A 19,747-nucleotide genomic window follows, 5' to 3' on the forward strand; every position below is an offset into this window, starting at 1 on the left:
TTACTTTTTAGACATAGATTTAGAGGCACTGTGGTGTATTCTGGGATTATATTATTAGCACCTTTTAGAGCACTGTTACAATTTTGGGAGCACATTAACAAAACTGTGGGATTTTATCACACTGGGGGACACTTTTCCACATTTGGGGGATTGTGGCGCACAATAACAATAAAAGTCATCACTTACCTGTCCTTGACATTAACCGGCTGCTGAATAACTATAATATTTTGGGGTCATAACAGTTTTGGTTGCAGTATTGAAATGTTGGGAGATTTGGATTGGATTTAGGATTTTGGCAACAAATTTCTGAGATATAAATATGGGGCTTTGGATTTGGGGCATCAATTAATTTCGGGGTTATTACAGATTGTAGGGCTTTGGGGTGAGTAGAATACAGTATCTCTTATATTATCGCTGATGCATTATACCTATTTAACAATGGGGGAGCACTATGGCAAAATGTAATATTATATTAACTAATTGTTCCAGATTTGGGAGACTTTTGGAAAATTTAACACAAATCTAACAATTAATGAATTCTGGGTTGGACACACCACATTTTAGAGGACAAATGAAGACAAACGTCTCTGTGCAGCCTCCAGAAGTCAGAGAGCCAGGTCAGTAAATAAAGATGTACTGGACCTGTACAGTTTGTACCAGGATGGTGCAGACAATGCTAGGATATGAATTCAAGAGGAGGAAACTGAAATAACAAACGAGCACACGGTGATGATAAATGAGGTAAACGAAAAATCAAAACAGAAAGCGGTGCTGTCATGGGTGTTCAGGGAAGGAAGCGCAAACAGACAGTGTCCGGGAATTAGAGAGAGAGGGGAAAGAGGAGAAGGCAGGCATGGAGGGAGGGAGGGAGGGAGGAGGGTGAGAGAGAGGGAGAGAGGGAGGGAGAGAGGAGGGTGAGAGAGAGAGAGGGAGACCTGTAACTGAAGTGCACAATAAACCTGAGCTCAGAGGCATTTCTCTCCAGTCGGACTGTGAGAATGAGCTGCACCGCTGGATGTCTGAAGTTTATCTTCTCTCAGTGAAAACATCGCGTGGGTAAGTTGATGCAGTTTTGATGGTTTGCACAGTGAACTAATAGCTGATCATTAGCTAAGTCGTAAATTCCTTCATATGTCTGTAGCACAAACAGAGACCTGCAAGGTCAGATGTGTTTGCTGTCTTGTAAAGTTTTATCCTTATCGACTTCTTGTTTGCAACTTGAGTGTATGTCAGTCGTCCAGGTGGTCCCAAAACACACTGAGAATGTGGACTCTGAGCTCCTTTGTTCACTTTTGTTTTTGTCTCATAATTTTGATTTTTAAAGACACAGTCCCTCCATGAAGTGAAACAAGCTCTTAGATTATCAAAATATCCTCTCACATGATTTCAGACTGCTACAACTTAAAAACTGACTTTATGATAGTATGTCTTCAGGATACTAAACCAAACTTTACCAGGGTTCAGACACTACAACAAGTTTTTGGGATATGACAATGAACTAATTCTGGGATTATTCCAGCATATGCCAGACACATAGTTGGAGACCTGTATTAAGTTTTTGCAATTTGGGAGAACTATAACAAAGTTTAGGCTTTTATAAGTCAGTTAATTTTGAGGGCACTGTACCAACTGTGAGGTAACTGGGCACTGTTTTTTGGGATTGTAACAACAAATGATTGGAGCATTTTGCCACATCTGTGGCATTTGGGGAAACTGTAGCAAATCTCTTATAATGCCAAATTCTACTTCTTGGAGGGGCTATATTAAATTTTTAGGCTTTTGGGGAGGAAGAAGCAAATTTGACTGTTTTATTGATACCAACACATTTTTAGCACCATGTAAGAAAACTGGGGATTATGTCAATTTGGGCCAAACTCAGGTGGTTTAGGGGTGCTGTAACAAAGTTTAGGATCATACCAAATTATGCTTTCTATGAGTTAAATTTTAGGATTTGTTAGGTGTTATCACCTCCTGATTAAGTACCCAGAGGGACTTGTTCCAGCCCTGGTGGTACCACTGTTTACTGTGTAAACGTAATTTCCACTTTCTATTTCTTCACTGAAATATTTCCAGTTGCAGCCATGGAGTGCCTCAAAAACTGCTGCAAGAACTTCATGAAGAAAAAGGGGAAGGAGCAGGAGACCCAAGGTAAACTGATGCTCTGCACAGCTGCATGTCAAACAGCCTGGACAGACTCTTTTGTTTCTGATTGTGCTGATACTTTCCTCTGCTTTCAAGTGATCAAACTGAAGATGCCTCCTAACAAAGCAGCAGCCTTTGGACGAGAGTCAGATGAGGGGAGGAGGGGAGTGACAGAGGATTACCTCCTGTCCAAGCTGCCCCCAGACGGCAGAGAGGTGCCGTTCGTCTTGCCGACCTTCAAGGCCTCCTACATCCAGCCCAGAGGCTCCCGCTTCCCCAATTTACAGTCCGGGCCACAGAGTATGTACCAACTAAAAAATAACATCAGCTTGCTGTTCTGTCTCTTTGTTTGACAATAAGGATGTCAAATATCTGTCTGTCTTAAGAGATTATTTTAATTTACCCAATCTAACCATCATATAAGCAAATACAAATACAGCAATTAAGCTGTGGTGAGCAGCTATGTCCTAGATGTCCTGTCCCAGATGACAGTGTTGACTTAAAGGTTGGGTTGGTAAATAATGCCAGTCCCATCATCAAAGTGTCTCTGACCACACTGAATACACAACATGTAAGCAATACTAAATGTTCTAGGAATAACACTGAACTTTTGTTTTCTGTTCTGATAAATGAATCAAAACAGACAAAGAAAACTCCAAAAATGATTTAACCACTCTGTGATGTTTCATCTCTAATTTACCAGAGGAACAACAAGGAAATCATAACTATAACAGCTGATTGTTTAGCCTCACTGGCTCAGTTTGAACACAGGTAGTGTCTTGGTCCATTAGTGACTTAAGTCCTAATGCTATCAACTGTGGTGTACACTGTACACTGGTCTGATTCTTGGTATAGATCCCAAAGCTGGCCTGAATGACTGCGGCTAAATGGAGCTGATTGTTACCTCAGATCAGCCCAGGACCACTCACAAACCCTGGCCAATTCAGGCAGCCATATATGGATCTGAGCTGGCTTACTTTTGGTCCTCCAGCTCCAGAATACAGTCGAAAGTTTTACCAGTTGTGATCAGTTTCAATGCATCTGGTTTTTAGATGATTCCTCCAGACCTCTGATGTTCTGACTGCAATATTATGTTTTAGGGATGTGTTGATACTTCAATAGTTTCCCATGAAGACATTCATTAGCTGAATGTGTGCTGAAGATTCCTTGTCAACAAAAGAATTTCGGCCTTTCAGAACTTGAAACTATTACATATAATTATAGCACATGTTGCCAGCCAGAAACTGTCCTTCATATTGCAGCCAGGCAGCAAGACACACGCAATCTTGCCACAACACAGGGTTAGGTCAAAGTAAAGGTTTGAGTGACTGACAAATTTTACTCCACCTAAACCAACCCATGAGGTTACTGAGATATAACCATAAGTCTGATTGCACAAGAGACCAGTACCAGGATATCCTGTTTCTAAATGAAATGCTGTGGTCTTTTAGTTTGACTGACTTGAAAGATTAACTTGGTTAAAACAGGAGCGTCCTGACCTTCAGCCCTGCTTTTTGTCTGCAGGTTCAGCCCGGTGTACATATGCAGAGAGGAAGGCAGAGCTGCTGGGCTCCAGTCACTTCACCTACAGCCCGGAGGCCAGCTTCCATCAGGGTCAGATGACTGAGTACATCTCCCCTGGCTCGACCCGCCGCGACACACTGAAGAACAGAAACTCCGGTTCACATAGTCCAGGTAGCAAAGACCATTTATACACAGCAACCACAACATCAGCCATCCATCATTAAATAAGAGTTAGCAGAAATCAACGAAATCAAATCAAAGAAATTCTGATTGTACGCCAGTCAGAAATTAAGTTGGACTCCCTCTTACTTTTTTTTACAAGCTTATGACGACGACATTAAATTGTATATGTTAAAGATGCTACATGAAATCACTAAATTTGTGTCTGGATATTAAGACTTGCATGTATACTACAGCCAAAAACACTGATTCAACAGTTGATCTTTGCAGCAGGACAGAAGAAACTGCCATAAATAAAGGGATAAGAGATAGTGTGTATCCCTGAATTAATAACAGATAACTACAGATGGACATGTAGTAACAGAACTTCATTAAACCATCTTAATATAAACTGGTGGTTCTCTCCCAGGTTGGACTCTGAAGCCCGGCGGCCAGCAGCGACTGAGCAGCTCCATGTTTGATCTGTCCTGCCCTCAGAGTCACATGCAGGTAAGACTGTTCTCTATCTAATCTGTATTCACACAGTGTTTCTCACCCTGTGTCAACCTAAAGACTAAATATAGATTTATAGTTTCCACTCTCCTCAGCAGCATAGTGGAAAATTGCAAACAAGTCAAATCAGCTGGTATTTTGATTGAAGTGAGGATGTCATTTCACCCTGAAGAGATGAAACTGAGGCAGGTGTACAGTTTTTTTTTAATCTGTTTGGATGAGCTCCTAAAGTTAAGTAGATAAGTTCAGTAAAGAAACTTTAACTTCCTCTTTTAACACTTTACTAGATTATATAATTGCAATTTATTGACGCATTAAATCATCAATAAGTCAAACAACTTGTCATGAGGCTAATCGCTACTTTACGTCACATTTGGGGTTTCATATGGCTTCTTTAATTTTGAGAGGTGTAATGGAAATCAATCAAAAAATAATGATAAGATCACTTGAGATTAATTTCAGCTGTGGCTCTTATTCCTTCAGTTAAGTAGCTACGACTGAATGTATTTGTTTGCCACATGTGATTCAGCTCCAGCCTCTCTGATTAGGAAGGTACCTGCTGATTGTCTTAGATGAAGTGGTGTTTAATCAGTAATACATTAAGGAAAACAATGACTAAGTTGGGGCGTATTTCTTTGTCGTATAAAGGATGTAGTGTAGTATGCCTGTCAACAGCTCCTTACCTAACACGAATGCCTGAGGCTGTCATATATCTCATTCAGGGCTCACACTGTGATGTGAGCTGCACAGGGACATCCAGTATTTCTTTCCACCTATCACGTGTTGATGTCTTTCTTATCCAGAGCATCATTCAGTGGGTGTACATTACAGTTCAATTACCTCAAATGTTTAGCTTGGCAACATAATGAGCAAACAGTAGTAAGTAATGAAAGTACAAATGGGTACAGCACCTTGACGATAGATTTACTAATAAACAAACAAGCCGGGGTTTCCCGAATGAGGATGTGAAATAAAAACAGCAGGTGTAAAGAATCAGAGAGTGATGGTATTTTCAAAGTTGTAGCAGATTCGAGAAGGAAACGAGCAGAGGATATTTAGTGACTTTTATTATCCATGCCTGTGGAGTGGCTGTGCAGATCACAGTGTTGGTTGGTCTAGTCTAGACTGAAATTACTCTGAGACTTTTCTAAGTTTTGTAAGAAATTCATGGTCATGGTTTGAAGAGGATGAACCCTAATGACTATATCTCAACATTTATTGGATGGATTGACACAGAATTTATGGTTTCAGGAGGATGAATCCTAACGACTGCTGATGACTCTCAGTCTTGTTAAATGTTGGAGTTTCAGTGGGGAAAAAATGAGCGTGCCATCCTGTACATCCTGACTTTTCTTTGTGTGTGTTTGGTTTCATCCACAGCGCTTTGACTCTGTCTCCAGCGTCCTCAGCAGCACGTCTTCAGTGATGGGCTCCATTGAAAGCAGCCTGGGTAACTGAAATACAGATTTATCTCCACAGCTTTCTCCTCTCATCCCCCCACATCCCTACATGACTAAGTCCGATTAAGATCGCTCTGCATTGTGCAAACGTGAAAGGGCCGACGTACTAATCACCTGCAAATGTTTTTACTGTGGTCCTCCATTTCAGAATCAGAGATAAGCCTTCTTACATAATGATTGTATCATTCAATGAAGGCAATCAGCTTTGTTATAACAATAAATGAATCATTTGTATGACGATAACAGGTCCTGCACTGCCATGACAAATTGCCACTTTTATTAATTATATGTAAACCTATATAACATAGAATGACATAACCATAATCTGTAGAATCAGATGTAGCTGTCTTTGTTTAACTGTGTTTGAAGTTAGTGGTTGTTTCCTTGGACAGAGCAGTAAAGAAATTTTGATCAAAACACTCAGTAACATCATGTTATACCCGCTGTCCAAGCTCACATTTCTATAATAATATTATATATATTCATATTATATCGTGTTGTTCGTTCATGTTCTGTCCTCTGGATTCCCAAACATTACAGAATCAATCACACTGTCCGGGGATGAAAGAGAGCTGGGGAAGGTATGCGTTCGATTGAACTATCAGGAGGCTTTGGAGCAGGTGTGGATCACTCTGGTCCAGGTAAGGTTACAGCCCGAGAGGAGAGTGGACAAAAACCTCCATTGTGCCTTTCTGTAACATTTCTCAATAGACTCTCTGTTTGTTGAGAATCCAGTTCTCTGTTAGCTCCTCTCATTGCTCTATTAACTTTGGCTCAGGAGGAAAAGGTTGATTTCTAAGGACCTGAACTGTCCTGGTTAGCTGATGTTATAGTGCTTGGTTGTACTTGAGACACCTACAGTGTGTATGCATTGTACATTACATCTGTATTTACAGTTTTAAGGTTTTTAAGCAGAGACACGCTCTAATTCCTCAAGGAACAGGGAAGAAAAATTAAAAGGTGCAGTCTTTCTCACCTAAGATTAGGGTTTTGGTTTTTGTTAGGGTTAATTTTTGTCCCAAGGTCACATCAGTGTGGCATTTGTACCATCCACTGGGACTTTTAGATGAACAAGTAGGGCACTGGGGTCAAACAAATGCCTTGTTGTGTAACTTTATGTCAAAAGCTGAGCTTTAACTAGACCATAAATGGAGATTGTTCTGTTTAAATAAAGGTTTTAAACAGCAGGAAAGCACTTATATTCACATTGATTTTTGTATTTTTGTCCTTTTTGCTAAGTAGAGCAGTTTGTCCCAGGCCTGTTTGCCCAAGAGTACTTACACCTATAAATAGATTTGACCTGGCTCAACTAACACTTTCTTTTTCCTCTTTTCTTATCAGTGTTCAGACCTCAACCTTCCTCCGGACGGAGTGGAACAACAGAAGATTGGATTTAAAGGGATCATCACCATCCCCAAACCCATACAGTTCAAAAGCTCAGTAAAGGAGTGCTGTCAGGTAACGGTGTTCACCAAACCTGAGACACATCTGAAACACAGAAACATCTCATGAGATTGCTTCAGGTTGAAAAAGTGAAGTTGCTAAGGTTTTTAATCTGCTAGGTTTTGGGAGGAAGGTTTATGATTAAAACAGCAGTTTTGTAACAAGAATTTGACTCATGTGTATAGACACTCTTAATTCTTATTAGCTACTAATTTATTTTCAGAGAGTAATATGAAATTAACTTTTCCTTTGGGAGAGGAACTTTGCAGGGTTATCACTCTTATTGGAGAAGCTATAGTGTTTTCATTTGATGGATTTATCATTCCTGAATGAGTTGAACAATCTAATTTTTTACTTCCTGTTCCCTCTTCTCTTCAGGACGTGTCCTTCATGGAGACCTTTGTGTTTGCGCTTCGTCTCCAGCAGTTGCGCTGCAGCGCTTTAGTGCTGCGGCTGCAGACGCACACCCCCAGGAAACGCACCGTGGGGGAGTGTGTCCTCTCCCTACGACAGCTCGGCCCTCAGGAGACAGACCACTGGCTCGAACTCAACCCTCCGTCCAAGTCCTCTGTGAGTTTTCGCTTCACATAATGAAGTCAGGCCCGTGGCACTAACATCTGTTTTTGGTCTGATGTCCGGTTTTTGTTTCCACCACCTTGTTTTTCTGTCACTGACATTTCAAGTACAAACACAGTTTGAGAACATTTATAAGATTAGCAGGAATTTAATAATTATTATCTCAAAACAGAGGTAAAGGGGATTGAGTATGATCATTAGTTCAGTTTAATAACTGTAAAATATCATCAATGTTTAACCTGATTTACCTCCAGGACACATCAGATGATCTGCATGAATTCATCCATCAAAGAGTCCTTGTACACTTATATTTACATTCATAAAAAGTACAGTGCTCATTGGTTGTTGCTATTGGTCATACTGATGTTGGTATATTCTGGAAACCCAGGTTTATAAAGTTTTTATTTATTATTTTTAAGATTACATCTTCAAGCTAGACTGATCATCAGACTGAATTACCATGTTGTTTCACTTGCTTCATCAAGCCTGACATTTCTTTCACGGTAGCCTGTTGTAAACCAAAACACTGGACACAACTAAAAATTTGAAATGATGATGATGTGAGGTGAAACATCAGGGGATCAGAAAAAGTTATTACAATTCATCCCGAGGGGAACATGAATGTCTTTATCAAATTTCACATCAATCTATCCAATAGTTGTTGACATAGTTCTCAAATGCAAAATGTCAGTGCTGATAATGAATTAAAAAATTAGCAGAATTAATCCTCTGGGGACCAAGAATATCTGTGCTAAATTTAATGGCAATCCATATTAGTTGTTAGTTTAGATATTTCAGTCTGGACCAAAATGGTGGATCGTCCAACCAAGTGTCCAACTGACGACCAGCGTTGCTATTGATGCTGCTAGCATAACGTGAGATACACACACAGTGGCTTTAAGTTCCTCTGGTCTCAGTCTTGACCAGATCTTGATTATGGAAGTTGAACTTGATCTCATAATGAGAGAGTAAAGCAGTCTGAGTCGACCAGTCTAAATAATCAGTGCTTGGTTTGGTGTCACACCAACCGCTTGCGATACAGTATTCTCAGCTGTAGCAGCTGATATTGTCTTTCCTGCTGTCCAGCTGTTGTGGCCAGGAGGAAAAACTTTATGTGGGAATATTCCAGACTTTTACAACTTATTCTCCAGTTTTTTTTCAGTTGGCTGATGTCTTTTATCACCCCTTTGTATGCGCATGGTAAATAAGAAGAAAGCACGGTGTGTGCCTCATAAAACTGTCCCCTTGATGCATTGTAGCCCACTGGCATGTACCGTACTCCTGGCCCTAACAGGGTAATGTTGATGCAGATGCAGACTTTATGTTGTTGCATAATCACAGAAAAAAGAGAAAGGCGATTCATTATTAAGGGAAATTGGGAAACAGGCTTTTATTGGAGAAAAGAAACCAGAGTGCAGATTCTGGAAATGTAAGTAGGTCAAACCTCAAACCATTTCAACAGCAGAGAGTGGTTCTGTTGATAAATGGATTGATGTCTCGCCAGTGACTGTAAAACGTGAACTGTTTCTGCACTTAGGGGATCAGACAGTGAATCATCATTAGGTTCTCAGAGGGACAGCTTCATCCAGTCCGTCATTTTACCCATCTGGCAGAGCCAAATTGTCCAAATCACCATCACTCAGTGGAGGCTCTTAAGGGCCAAGACAGCTGAACTTGTAAAGTCTGTAACAAGCAGCATTTTGTAAAGAAGCAGGCACAGCTGGCGGTCTGAGTTGAATCATACAATCATACAATCTACGAGTCTAAATCAGTGTTAGCAGCTCTGTGAGGAGCTTGATTGGTGGAGTTCAGTCATTAGGGATATTCAGCTCACCTGGTCTGGCTGCTGGCTGGTTTTCCCTCCCCTGGCCTCCATCCTGTTTGGTTTTGTTAGTCTGAAAAGTTCCTTTTTAGTTTTGTAAAATAAACTTGGTCTTCCCTCCTTTGTCCAGCCTTGAGCAGGTTGTGACAAATTGGGGGCTCATCTGGGATCAAATAAATCATTTTGGTAAGATGAAGTTTAGTCTTTGTAGTAATTTGACCTGGTTTGGTTTGGGTTGGTACCTCATGTGGAAGAGGGGGTTTGTTAGTTTGAAGCAACTGAAGCAGTGATATGTTTCAGATTTCAGACTGCCTACTTGTTAAAATGTGTGTCTGTTTTGGTTGAAATTTGTTGATCTTTGTACTTTTGTTGTACTTTTTCTTTGTACTTTGGTGTGGTGCTTTAAGTTCAGTGCTGACATCAGCATGCTAACATGATTACAATGCCCATGCTAACATACTGATGAATAGCAAGAATAATGTTTACAGGTGTAACACTTGCTAATTAGTGGACTGACCAACAGACCAATGGCTAAAACCAATGCTTGTGTGTTCATCTGCTCTGTATCATATCTATAAGAAATACAGGCTAAACAGTTGCATAATGCTGAAGATTTATGATGTGAATCTCACTAGAAAGACGTCATTTTTAAGAGTGAACTAATTGCTATTTTATGGACTCACTATATATGGATACTACAGTGTAATTATCCATTGTAGAAGTCAAATAAACATTAATCCCTCAGCATCACCAGTCCACTCTGGAGACACACATTCTCCACTATTTTCTTGTGTTAAGAAATATTAAATAACTGGCCTGGTTGGGTGCCAAGATTAAAGGTCAAAATATTAAACGCCTCAAACTGTATGTTTGATGACATGGGCGGTTGATGTACTTTGTACGTGCTCCTGGCCTTTTAAAGTAATGACACCTTTTTGGCTTTTAATTGAAGGCCACTCTGTTGTAGTTTTAAAGTCACAAACTCCTACAGTGTAGCTCCATTTGACAGCAAACCACAGTCCTGACAATTTGCACAGATTGCCCTGAAGGGAGAGCTGTGATTAAAGGTCAGAACTCTGAGAGCCTGTAGCTGCTGGTCCAGTTTTGATAAAATGTGATGATGGATGATGCATCGTGGTAGACAAAATGTTTGCTGTATGCTTCTTTTTTTTCGGTGCTCAGTGAACAGATGTTTTTATTTTAATAATTAAAAGGCTCTTGTTTTACTGCACAATTAAATGTCTAATTAATAAGTTAAAATTGAATATGCTCTTTCAGGTTTGCCACTCTGAGCTGCATCTCACCACCTGCTTTCAGCCAGTCAATGGGCGCATCCAGCTCCAGATCCTTGCTGCCCAAAACCTCCCAGCATCCTCCTCACCACTCACCCAAGGTAGGTGGTGTTGAATGTACAACAACTGCTTCGTGTTAGTGACTCCTGTCATTTGACAACCTCTCCTCCACCCTGTTTGAAGCGTTTTTTGTCAAAGGCTGAGATGCACCAGTTGGGGCGGATGGTGATGAATAAGAAGACTCGGGTGATAAAGGCCTCAGGGGGTCAGTGTCGGTGGGCAGAGACCTTTCATTTCCAACTGGCCTCTTTAGACGATGCCTGCTCGCTGTCAGTCAAACTCTACAGTCGCAGCTCGGTCAGGAGGAAACACTGTCTCGGACAGGTGAGTTCATCTGACATCATTTTTTACAGAAAGAAATAAAACCCAGTCTTTTCTTCTAATGATGATGAACTTAAGCTTTTTCTAATTTCACTATATCTATTGTTATAATATTTGACAATGGTGACCTGACGGAAGTGGGTTGTTATTTCTGCTGAAGGTGGAGGAAGTTTCTTCTTGAACACAAGTCACCTCCATATCTATACACAAAAGATTTCAAGGTGTTTTGAAGTTGAGTGATACAAACTGAGGGAATAATCTCCTCTCAATGTTTCTCTCAGGTTCAGCTGGGATTCGACAGCCCCTGTCCCAGAGACTGTGGAGCAGTGGAGGGACATGATGGCTCACCCAGAGAAAGTGGTGGCAGCTTGGCACAGGCTGAGCGCTTCCTAAACCTCCGTCTCCTGACTTCCTCTTTACACACTGCGGATGTAATGCTTACGTGCAGCAGGTCCAGCTGTGCCTGCTTGCTTTTCCAGTCGGCCGGCCACAGTCCTGTCTGCTGATACACACTTGACTCTGATGGACCAGACTGAACGTGCTCTGAATGCCCCGGGGGAGCAGATTTCCAGAGATGCGTCAGGTGGTCAGTGATGGTTTGTAAATAGGGGTTTTGAACAAACTGTAAGTGCTGGAAAAGGTTTCTGTGCATTTTTCAACAATAGCGCCTTTGCATAACTAACAGTAATTGTGCTGCATAGCATTTATCTGTGTATAATGCTATATTTTGTAAGTCACACACCTCGTGCATATAACTGCTTTTTAGTGAAAACTTTGTCACCTTGTTTCAGATGGATAGAAAGTTTACAAGCACAGAAAGTGACACTGAAACCAAACACACTGTATTAAAAACTTCATGTTATTAGTCTGTAAATATAACCTATTTTGAAAGGATAATACTGTCAATTCTGCATTTTTCTTAATGTCAACAAACCCATAAAAAGACCAAAACCAACACTATGCCAGCCTGTTTCTCAATACTTTTCAACTCTGACTTTCAGCATTTACTGTAGATGTAAATCTTTAAATGTGGGTCATGAATATATAAATTAATGTTTAAAAAAAAGACTAAGTCACTTTCTAAAGCAGCTGGGGTTGGTAGTCTGTAGGCAAATATTACTTAAACTGGAGTAAATACTGTCTTTTTGGAGACTATGTTCACATGGATTAATACACATTTGCTTTGTTAGTATCTCTAGCAGCAGGATGTTTGACTCAAAAGCTACAGTGTTCATGTTCTTTGCAATAAACAAACATGTCACCCAGTGTGAGGCTGATATGTTTTAATAGTTTATGGACAGTGAATGGGGGTCAGATTTATAGTTATCAATTCTTTGTTGGTTTTTGTCTGATTTGCTAACATTAAGAAAAATATGGAAAATCACCAGACTTATCCTTGTGAGGTGAGCTAGAAGGTTTTTCCTTACCCTAATTTAACTTTATAGGATGTAATGTTACTGTACAATACTGCAGCAGATGTATCAAACCGTAGTATGCTTTTGATAAGAAGCACTTTAATTTTTTATGTATTTAATGTTAAATGTTGAAAATTTAGTGATTAAAAGTAGGCGGAGTTTGGAAGTATCAAGTTAGTTTGTGTGTTTATTAAAAGGAATAATGTAAAAGAGTGATGCAAATGATGCATGGTCTGTGTGGTACATGGAAGGAAAACAGGCCGAGGTCTTCTTCAGCATGTACCCAACACACAGTCTGCAGTAAAATAGGTCAACAACCATAAACCACTGTGTCACCATGTCACTTTTTATTGAAGAGGCCACAGATTGAGAAATCTCAAGGCAAACAGCAAGAGAACCTGCTTCAGTGCTTCTCCTCCTGAGACGTCTCACTTTTCCATTTCACCTTTCATTTTAACAGCAATTTAATTTAACCACTGTATATGGGCAATCTCATCCTCAATATGTGAGGAGTGAGCATAGAAAACGGCATCTGTTGAGTGTAGGAAAATCAAAACAATTTATTTTCAGCTGCAGCAATTTGAAAAGTTGAGTTTCATCTCAATTTAATGTCTCCACATTTTGAAAACTGCAATGCGTAAACTTAGAAAACAAAACTTAATAGTCCTGGAGACTAATAAGGAGATTCAATGGAGATGAGTGAAATCTTTTTACTTGCAAAAAAATGCAAGTCTTCACTTCGATTGATTGCATTTGAACATAAAGTAATATTTTTGACAGGAAAATTTGTATTTTTTGGGAATAAAACCCTCAGGTTTATCATGCCAGAGGGATTCCTGTCTCCCTTTCAGTCTCATAAAGGAAGAGATTGACCAGTGACATGCTCTGTGTAACCAGCTGTGGATGTGGACATGCAAACACACACCCAGCGAACAATAAGTCTGTGGACCAAGAAAACAGAGTCCGGCGAGTGTTTGCGTTTTAAGTGTGTGTGACCAGGACAACCGGCGCTCCACGTGAGCTGATCTGCGTCAGAGCTCTTCATATCCTGTCGTGCCAAAACACCATCATCTTTTTTTTTTTTTTACGTAATTAATGTTTGATTTATGGTTAATGTTACACAGAGGGCATTCCAGACACACCTTCAGCTGTGACTTGACTTAACACTCAGCTCTCAGCTCAGAGGAGTTTGTTTGACTTGAACTCAAGAGAGGTGCTTGAGTCTCAGAAGCAGGATTTGGGCTTATTGTTCCCTTTATGTGTTTAACACATTCTCTTCCTGACACTCATTTGGCTGTTTGCCATATTGAGTCTGCAACACATTCCAGTTGTCCCATATATGTGAAGGTTCCTTCACTTTGGAGACACAGTGGAGAGCTCTGCAGCAGTGAGGAGAGCTGTAAGATTCATTCATTTCATGACATACGATCCCCAAAGCTTATTAAAACTTGCTGACAACCTGTTGAAAAAACTCAAAAGTCCTTGAAGAAAGAAATCTGATAATAACACATCAGCCCATAATCACTTTTCCCCATTAACACTAAACAAATAGTTTTGTAGCCTTCTGTGTAGAACCTACCTCTAACATCTGACATTTATATAATTTTCTGCACTTCCTCTCTCAACATCTCTAACACCATAACATGTTGAACTACCACTTGCAGTGCACCTCTCCTTGCACTTTGCTTTATTTAACAGATTTTGTACTTAGTACTTATTTCAAGGTTTGCGACTGCACTGAAGCTTTAGTGTTGCTCCTCAGTCGTTAATCGGTTTGTATTGAAGTGTCTGCCAAATGAGCAAATGTAAATATAACCGCAACTAGCCATTACCAGCAAAATGGTAGCTTGGCCAATTTATTAGTCTGGCTCCTAGAAGAGTGCAAAGGTCATTTTCCTGCTGGATTTTTAGGAGCTCACAGGGGAATCCTGCAGGATTTACAGTTTTCTTTTCAATTTAAAAGTGAATATTTTCAGAAACAGAGAAGAGATTACAGGGCTGCTGCAGCAGCAGTTAAAACTCCAAAACAGTCTTTTTTCACAGCAGACATAGTGGCTTGTCAGAGTGGGAAAAGCACAGGTGTTATTAATACCTTAGTTGTATTCACATGTTCCCGGAAGACATGACAGTTTGACAGTGGGCCAGCATTCACCATGCCAGGACCCTGAAACCGAGGCAGCTAAATAGATTTCAGCCATCAGTCATTCTATTATTTACATGTGCTTTTCCTACTTTGACATGTCAAAATGCCCTCAAACAGGCCTATGAAAATTGTCACTGGTGTTGGTGTTGTAATATAGTTTAGCCACTTCAGTGGAGGTGACAGAGGGGATGCTGCAGTCATTTTCAGTCATCATGCTGAAAGTAAAGACTGTCTCCTCTTCTTCTTTGTTTTGTGAGAACCAGGAACCTGGAAAAGGAGACGGAACGAAAAATAAAAATCTCTGCAGGGCCACATGTGGGCGCAGAAGCAGGAGTCTCAATAACAATCCTGTTTCAAGCACAAAAACTCCAGTATTCTCGTTAAGCAGGTATATGTGCATGTTCCAGGAATTAACATTTGGAGGAGTCTTGTCCCAGCTGTCCTCCTGTTGGTTACAGCTGCCACAGAGGAGGAGGACGGCTGTGGTCGACCACCAGCTGTTGGTTTCTCATCAAAATGGGATAAAAAAAAAAAATCTCTCCTATCTGGCTGAAGCTGTCCCCTACAGCTTCATCTCCAGGATGTGGATTCCCCACATGCTGAAAATGAAGTTGTTGTGGAGTGAAAGCATTCCAGCAATCATGGGTCTCAGCCAAAACATCCTCACCCATGCTGAGTCTCTGAAGGAGGCAGTGCGCCCTCGTGTGATAATGGAGAGAAAATGCAGGGCTGAATAGCCCACGTAGTGTTGAGTAAAGGTGTGTGTGTGGGTGTGAACGATGTGACACATTCAGTGACGGCAAAAAAAAAAAAAACCTCCCAAACTCAACATTCAAAACCTGAGCAGGCTGGAAAAGGCAAAGCTCAGCTGAAAGGATCAGGCTGAACAGTATGGCTACAGACAAGAAGAACGCGATTCTAAGAGAAGGATTCCTGGTGAAAAGGGTAAGATGTTTTGTAAAATACGTAAAAATACAAATCTGTAAGGTATGGATTTTGTGTGACATATAGTAAGGGATGTAACAGAGGCTAAACTCACCTGGATTTTTATTTGTGGAGCAGAGTTTTGGCTGCTTCTCATGCTGATCTAATTTCCATATGTCATATAAGTTATATGAGGGCAGAATCTTTGAAGGATAAAAGAGTATATACAGTTTATGACTGTTCATAAACTATTGTATCTGATTACAGGGTCATGTTGTACACAACTGGAAGGCACGCTGGTTTGTGTTGATGCCAGACAAACTGCTCTACTATAAATACGAAGGAGGGAAAAGAGACTCATGTCAGCGAGGGAAAATCCTGCTGAAGGACTGTGTGCTAACTTGTCCCTTTCTGGAGTATGAAAATCGACCGGTGAGTTCTTTCACACTGAGGTCTACAAAGAAACTGAGTAATTCCCTAATACCCGTATATATTATATGGATTTAAATTCAACTATTCTGCTGTTTAACACATCAATACAGAATGGATACACATGAAGACAGATTTATATTGAAATTAGTGCACACATAGACAACTTTACATTGTGGTTAGCCCTGGCTGCGTTCTGTATTATGGATGCAGTGCATGTTCCACTCAGTGTTTCCCTTTGTTTATGTTTTTATTGGTAGAAACCACACTGAAGGAGGGGCCTCTACTGCTGAGGCTCTGATCCTTTCACACCTTGCTTGATGATACAATACATTGCCTCAGGTTACTGTTTTGTCAGGACTTGATCCCCATTATCTACCAAGTTTGGAGAACAATCCATTAGTTCTGTTCTCTGTCCTCTGGCACTGATAAAAAATTCCTGAACATCAATCTTTCTATGTTTTTTCAATAGTTGGTGTTCAAACTTCAGACGGCACATAAAGTGGATCATTATCTGGAGGCTTGTTCCAGAGAAGAGCGAGATGCGTGGGCAGCTGACGTCACTGCTGCAGTCGACAAGCTGCGGACAGCTGATGGAGGGAAGACCACAAACCAGCAAGAACCTGATAAGTCCCAGTTGCACAACATAGATCTCAGGTAAAACTTGACGTCTCCTGCAGATTTCCCAGCACTGCCCACAAGTTAAACTCTGTGGTATTTTCACTGCCTCACCCTGTTTGTTTATGGCTGTATTTAAATCTCTATCTAATCATCTCAAGTTTTGTTTTTTCTTTTTCTTTAAAGCAAAGTGTTGGACTCCATGTATGACGTCCACAGTGGAATCAAGATGAGCAACCACGTGGAGCAGGGCAGCACTTACAGCAACTGTTTCTCAGGTGAACCATTGAAAGATCAACTCTTTATTCTCCTCCATCCAATGTTTAATATGTACATCTATGTTTATGTCAATGCCAGACTATGTAAACATAGATTTTACAACTGTATAATATAGATGTTTACATCAGAGTACAGTAGAGGAATAAATGTGTGATGTCCCTGCAGGTTCAGCTGTTGTGGACTGGCTGGTGTTCATGCAGCTGGTTCTGACCCGTGTGGAGGCCGTGACGCTGGCCTCCGCCCTGCTGGAGGAGGGTTTCCTGCGGACTGTGGGCATGAGGAGCGTGGAGGCCCTCCGCACCGCCGGGCTCAGTGAGCAGTTCATGGACGACTCCACTGCACTGTACAGCTTTGTGAGTATCACTGAGTTAATACCACTGATATTCAGTGTTAGTCCGTTCCTTGCATTAACCTGAGATGACCGTTAGTAGTTCAGCTTGGTTTACAACATGTTTATGTTTAATCACAGTCTGATAGTTTAAAGAAAAGAGGCAGCGTGAAGGCAGAGACGTCGCTGTCTGCAGTGGAGCTGAGTGGAGCAGTGGTAAAGAGAGGATATCTGCTTAAACAGGTAAATACACTGCAGCTGGATCAAAATCTATGTATCAACAATTCATATTTATTACAAAGTGGTACCAAGTTTTTCTATTTGTTGACAGAATATTTGAGTGAAATTGTCAAACTAACTTTGGATAATCTTTAAACACAGGGACACAGAAGGAAGAACTGGAAGGTGCGACTGTTTGTGCTGCGTTCAGAGCCCGCTTTCCTTCACTACTATGATCCCACTAAGGTGAGTGTACAGGCCATGCTCTGAAGGACCAGCACCAGGCAATACACTACACTTACAATCACTTACAGAAAGTAAATTAATTACCTTGTTAAACCCTGTAAAGTAAAAATATGAATAGGGTAAAGACCCAAAGAGACACTTGATGACGACAAAACTGAAAAAAATTAAAGCAGTTGTTGTGTTACCTATGGCTATGTCACTACCCATAATACTCATAATTACTCATAATGCTCATAATATTCTTCCACAATCCTGAGTCAGTCTGATCCACTTCCTGTCTTATGTCACTTCATCAGGATGACCTCAGCCCCGTTGGCGGCTTCTCACTGCGAGGCTGTCTGGTGTCGTCTCTGAACGATAATGGAGTTCCCTCAGGTGAGTCACCGTCTCAGAAACTTCTGCATTTCTAAACATGTTTTTCAAACAAGCAGATGCAAGACAGAGTGGGGAATGATGAGAAGTGGAGTCAGTAGTTTTGTTTTTGTTTTGACTGAAATTATGTCAAGGAGATAAATGCTGCTTTAAGGACTCACTAGAACACCAAATCAGTGTTAATCCGCAGCTGAAAATAGTCCCCAACAAATGCACTGTTTACTCAGTGTTAGAGCTTATAGGTCATGCAGAGAAATGTGAATTTCCACAAGTGGATAAATAAAGTCTATCTTAATCTTAAATCCTGTGTTTGAAGTGACTGTGGGGAGATAAATAAAAAAAAACAAAAGCCACAAAAGTTATTTGGATTTATATTTTTCTATTTCAATTTGTTCTTCCTATTAATTAAATTTTACAAATAGTTAACTTAATCCAGCTGCACTTTATTGACCATCCACATCCTACTTTTTCTTTCTACACAGGTGTGAAAGGCAACATTCAGGGAAACCTGTTTAAAATCATCACTCAGTCAGACACACATTATTTCATCCAGGCTCCGACCCACCAGGAGAAGATGGACTGGATAGATGCGATCAGAGAGCAAACATAGAACAGCTGATCAAACTTTTTTACATTTCAACAACTTAACCTGGTATGAAGAAAAGTGAATTTACACATTCCATGAATGTACTGTAGCAACAAACTGGGACCATGCAATCTGAATAAGAGTATTAGTGGTTATGTAACATTTCTGTTGATCTAATCTCCAAAATAGGAAAATTAGAAATCGTAAAAAAAAAGTTTGCACAGGGAGGATTTAAAGACTTTAAACTGTAGCATTTTTCTTGTGATAATTCAGTTTAATTTTTTTAAGTTTTTAATGTGTTTTACAAGATTTTTTTTCTATATCAAACATAATGCTTTGGACTTTATTCCCCAAGCTGAATTATTATACAGCTCCACACACAGAGTACATTCACCCAGGTACTTCTGTACAATTTTAGATACTTGTACTTTATTAGAGTATAATTTTTAAGCTACACTTATGACAGCTGTAGTTACATTTCAGATGAAACATAAATATTATATTAAAATACAATACGTTGCTAAATATTAGAGTTGTTCCCAACTTCTTTTGCTTGTAGTGAGAAACATTTTTTATCTTTCAGATGTAGAGAGACATTTCATGTTTAAGTTTGAGCTGCAAGAATCTGAACTTATCCAATATTTTAACAACAAAAAATTTAAATTAAAACAAATTTGCTGTTGAAGCTTATTGTCTCATGATGGAGCAAGTGCTATTTTTATAATAGCTCAAACTTGAATTGATTTAAATGAATTTATCCTTTATCACAGGTCAATCAAGTTATATCATTTATTCTATATATTGTCAGGAAATACTGAAAAAATGTGATATGATAATAAAGAATTTAGGTCATATTGTCCTTACTGCTTTGCCATC

General features: G+C 40.1%; 2 protein-coding genes across 2 annotated transcripts; both read left to right on the top strand.

Moving 5' to 3' along the window:
• Positions 1 to 898: 898 nt before the first annotated feature.
• On the top strand, positions 899 to 13,051 carry LOC108886673 (tandem C2 domains nuclear protein). Its single transcript, XM_018681647.2, is given in 14 exon segments — positions 899 to 1,056; positions 2,074 to 2,148; positions 2,239 to 2,442; positions 3,667 to 3,837; positions 4,256 to 4,335; positions 5,719 to 5,788; positions 6,339 to 6,439; positions 7,140 to 7,256; positions 7,620 to 7,811; positions 10,918 to 11,032; positions 11,115 to 11,125; positions 11,127 to 11,315; positions 11,594 to 11,614; positions 11,616 to 13,051. Coding segments are annotated over 13 exon segments (1,428 nt in total). The 5' UTR covers positions 899 to 1,056; positions 2,074 to 2,081; the 3' UTR covers positions 11,706 to 13,051.
• Positions 13,052 to 15,661: 2,610 nt separating this feature from the next.
• plek2 (pleckstrin 2) lies at positions 15,662 to 19,734 on the top strand. The gene is made up of 9 exons (XM_018681645.2): positions 15,662 to 15,815; positions 16,062 to 16,226; positions 16,696 to 16,880; positions 17,028 to 17,119; positions 17,286 to 17,473; positions 17,590 to 17,691; positions 17,830 to 17,913; positions 18,210 to 18,288; positions 18,768 to 19,734. Exons 1-9 carry the CDS (start codon positions 15,762 to 15,764, stop codon positions 18,893 to 18,895), a joined length of 1,077 nt encoding a protein of 358 aa, XP_018537161.1. The 5' UTR covers positions 15,662 to 15,761; the 3' UTR covers positions 18,896 to 19,734.
• The last annotated feature ends 13 nt before the right edge of the window (positions 19,735 to 19,747 follow it).

Source organism: Lates calcarifer, linkage group LG19, assembly GCF_001640805.2.
Source record: "Lates calcarifer isolate ASB-BC8 linkage group LG19, TLL_Latcal_v3, whole genome shotgun sequence".
NCBI lineage: Eukaryota > Metazoa > Chordata > Actinopteri > Centropomidae > Lates > Lates calcarifer.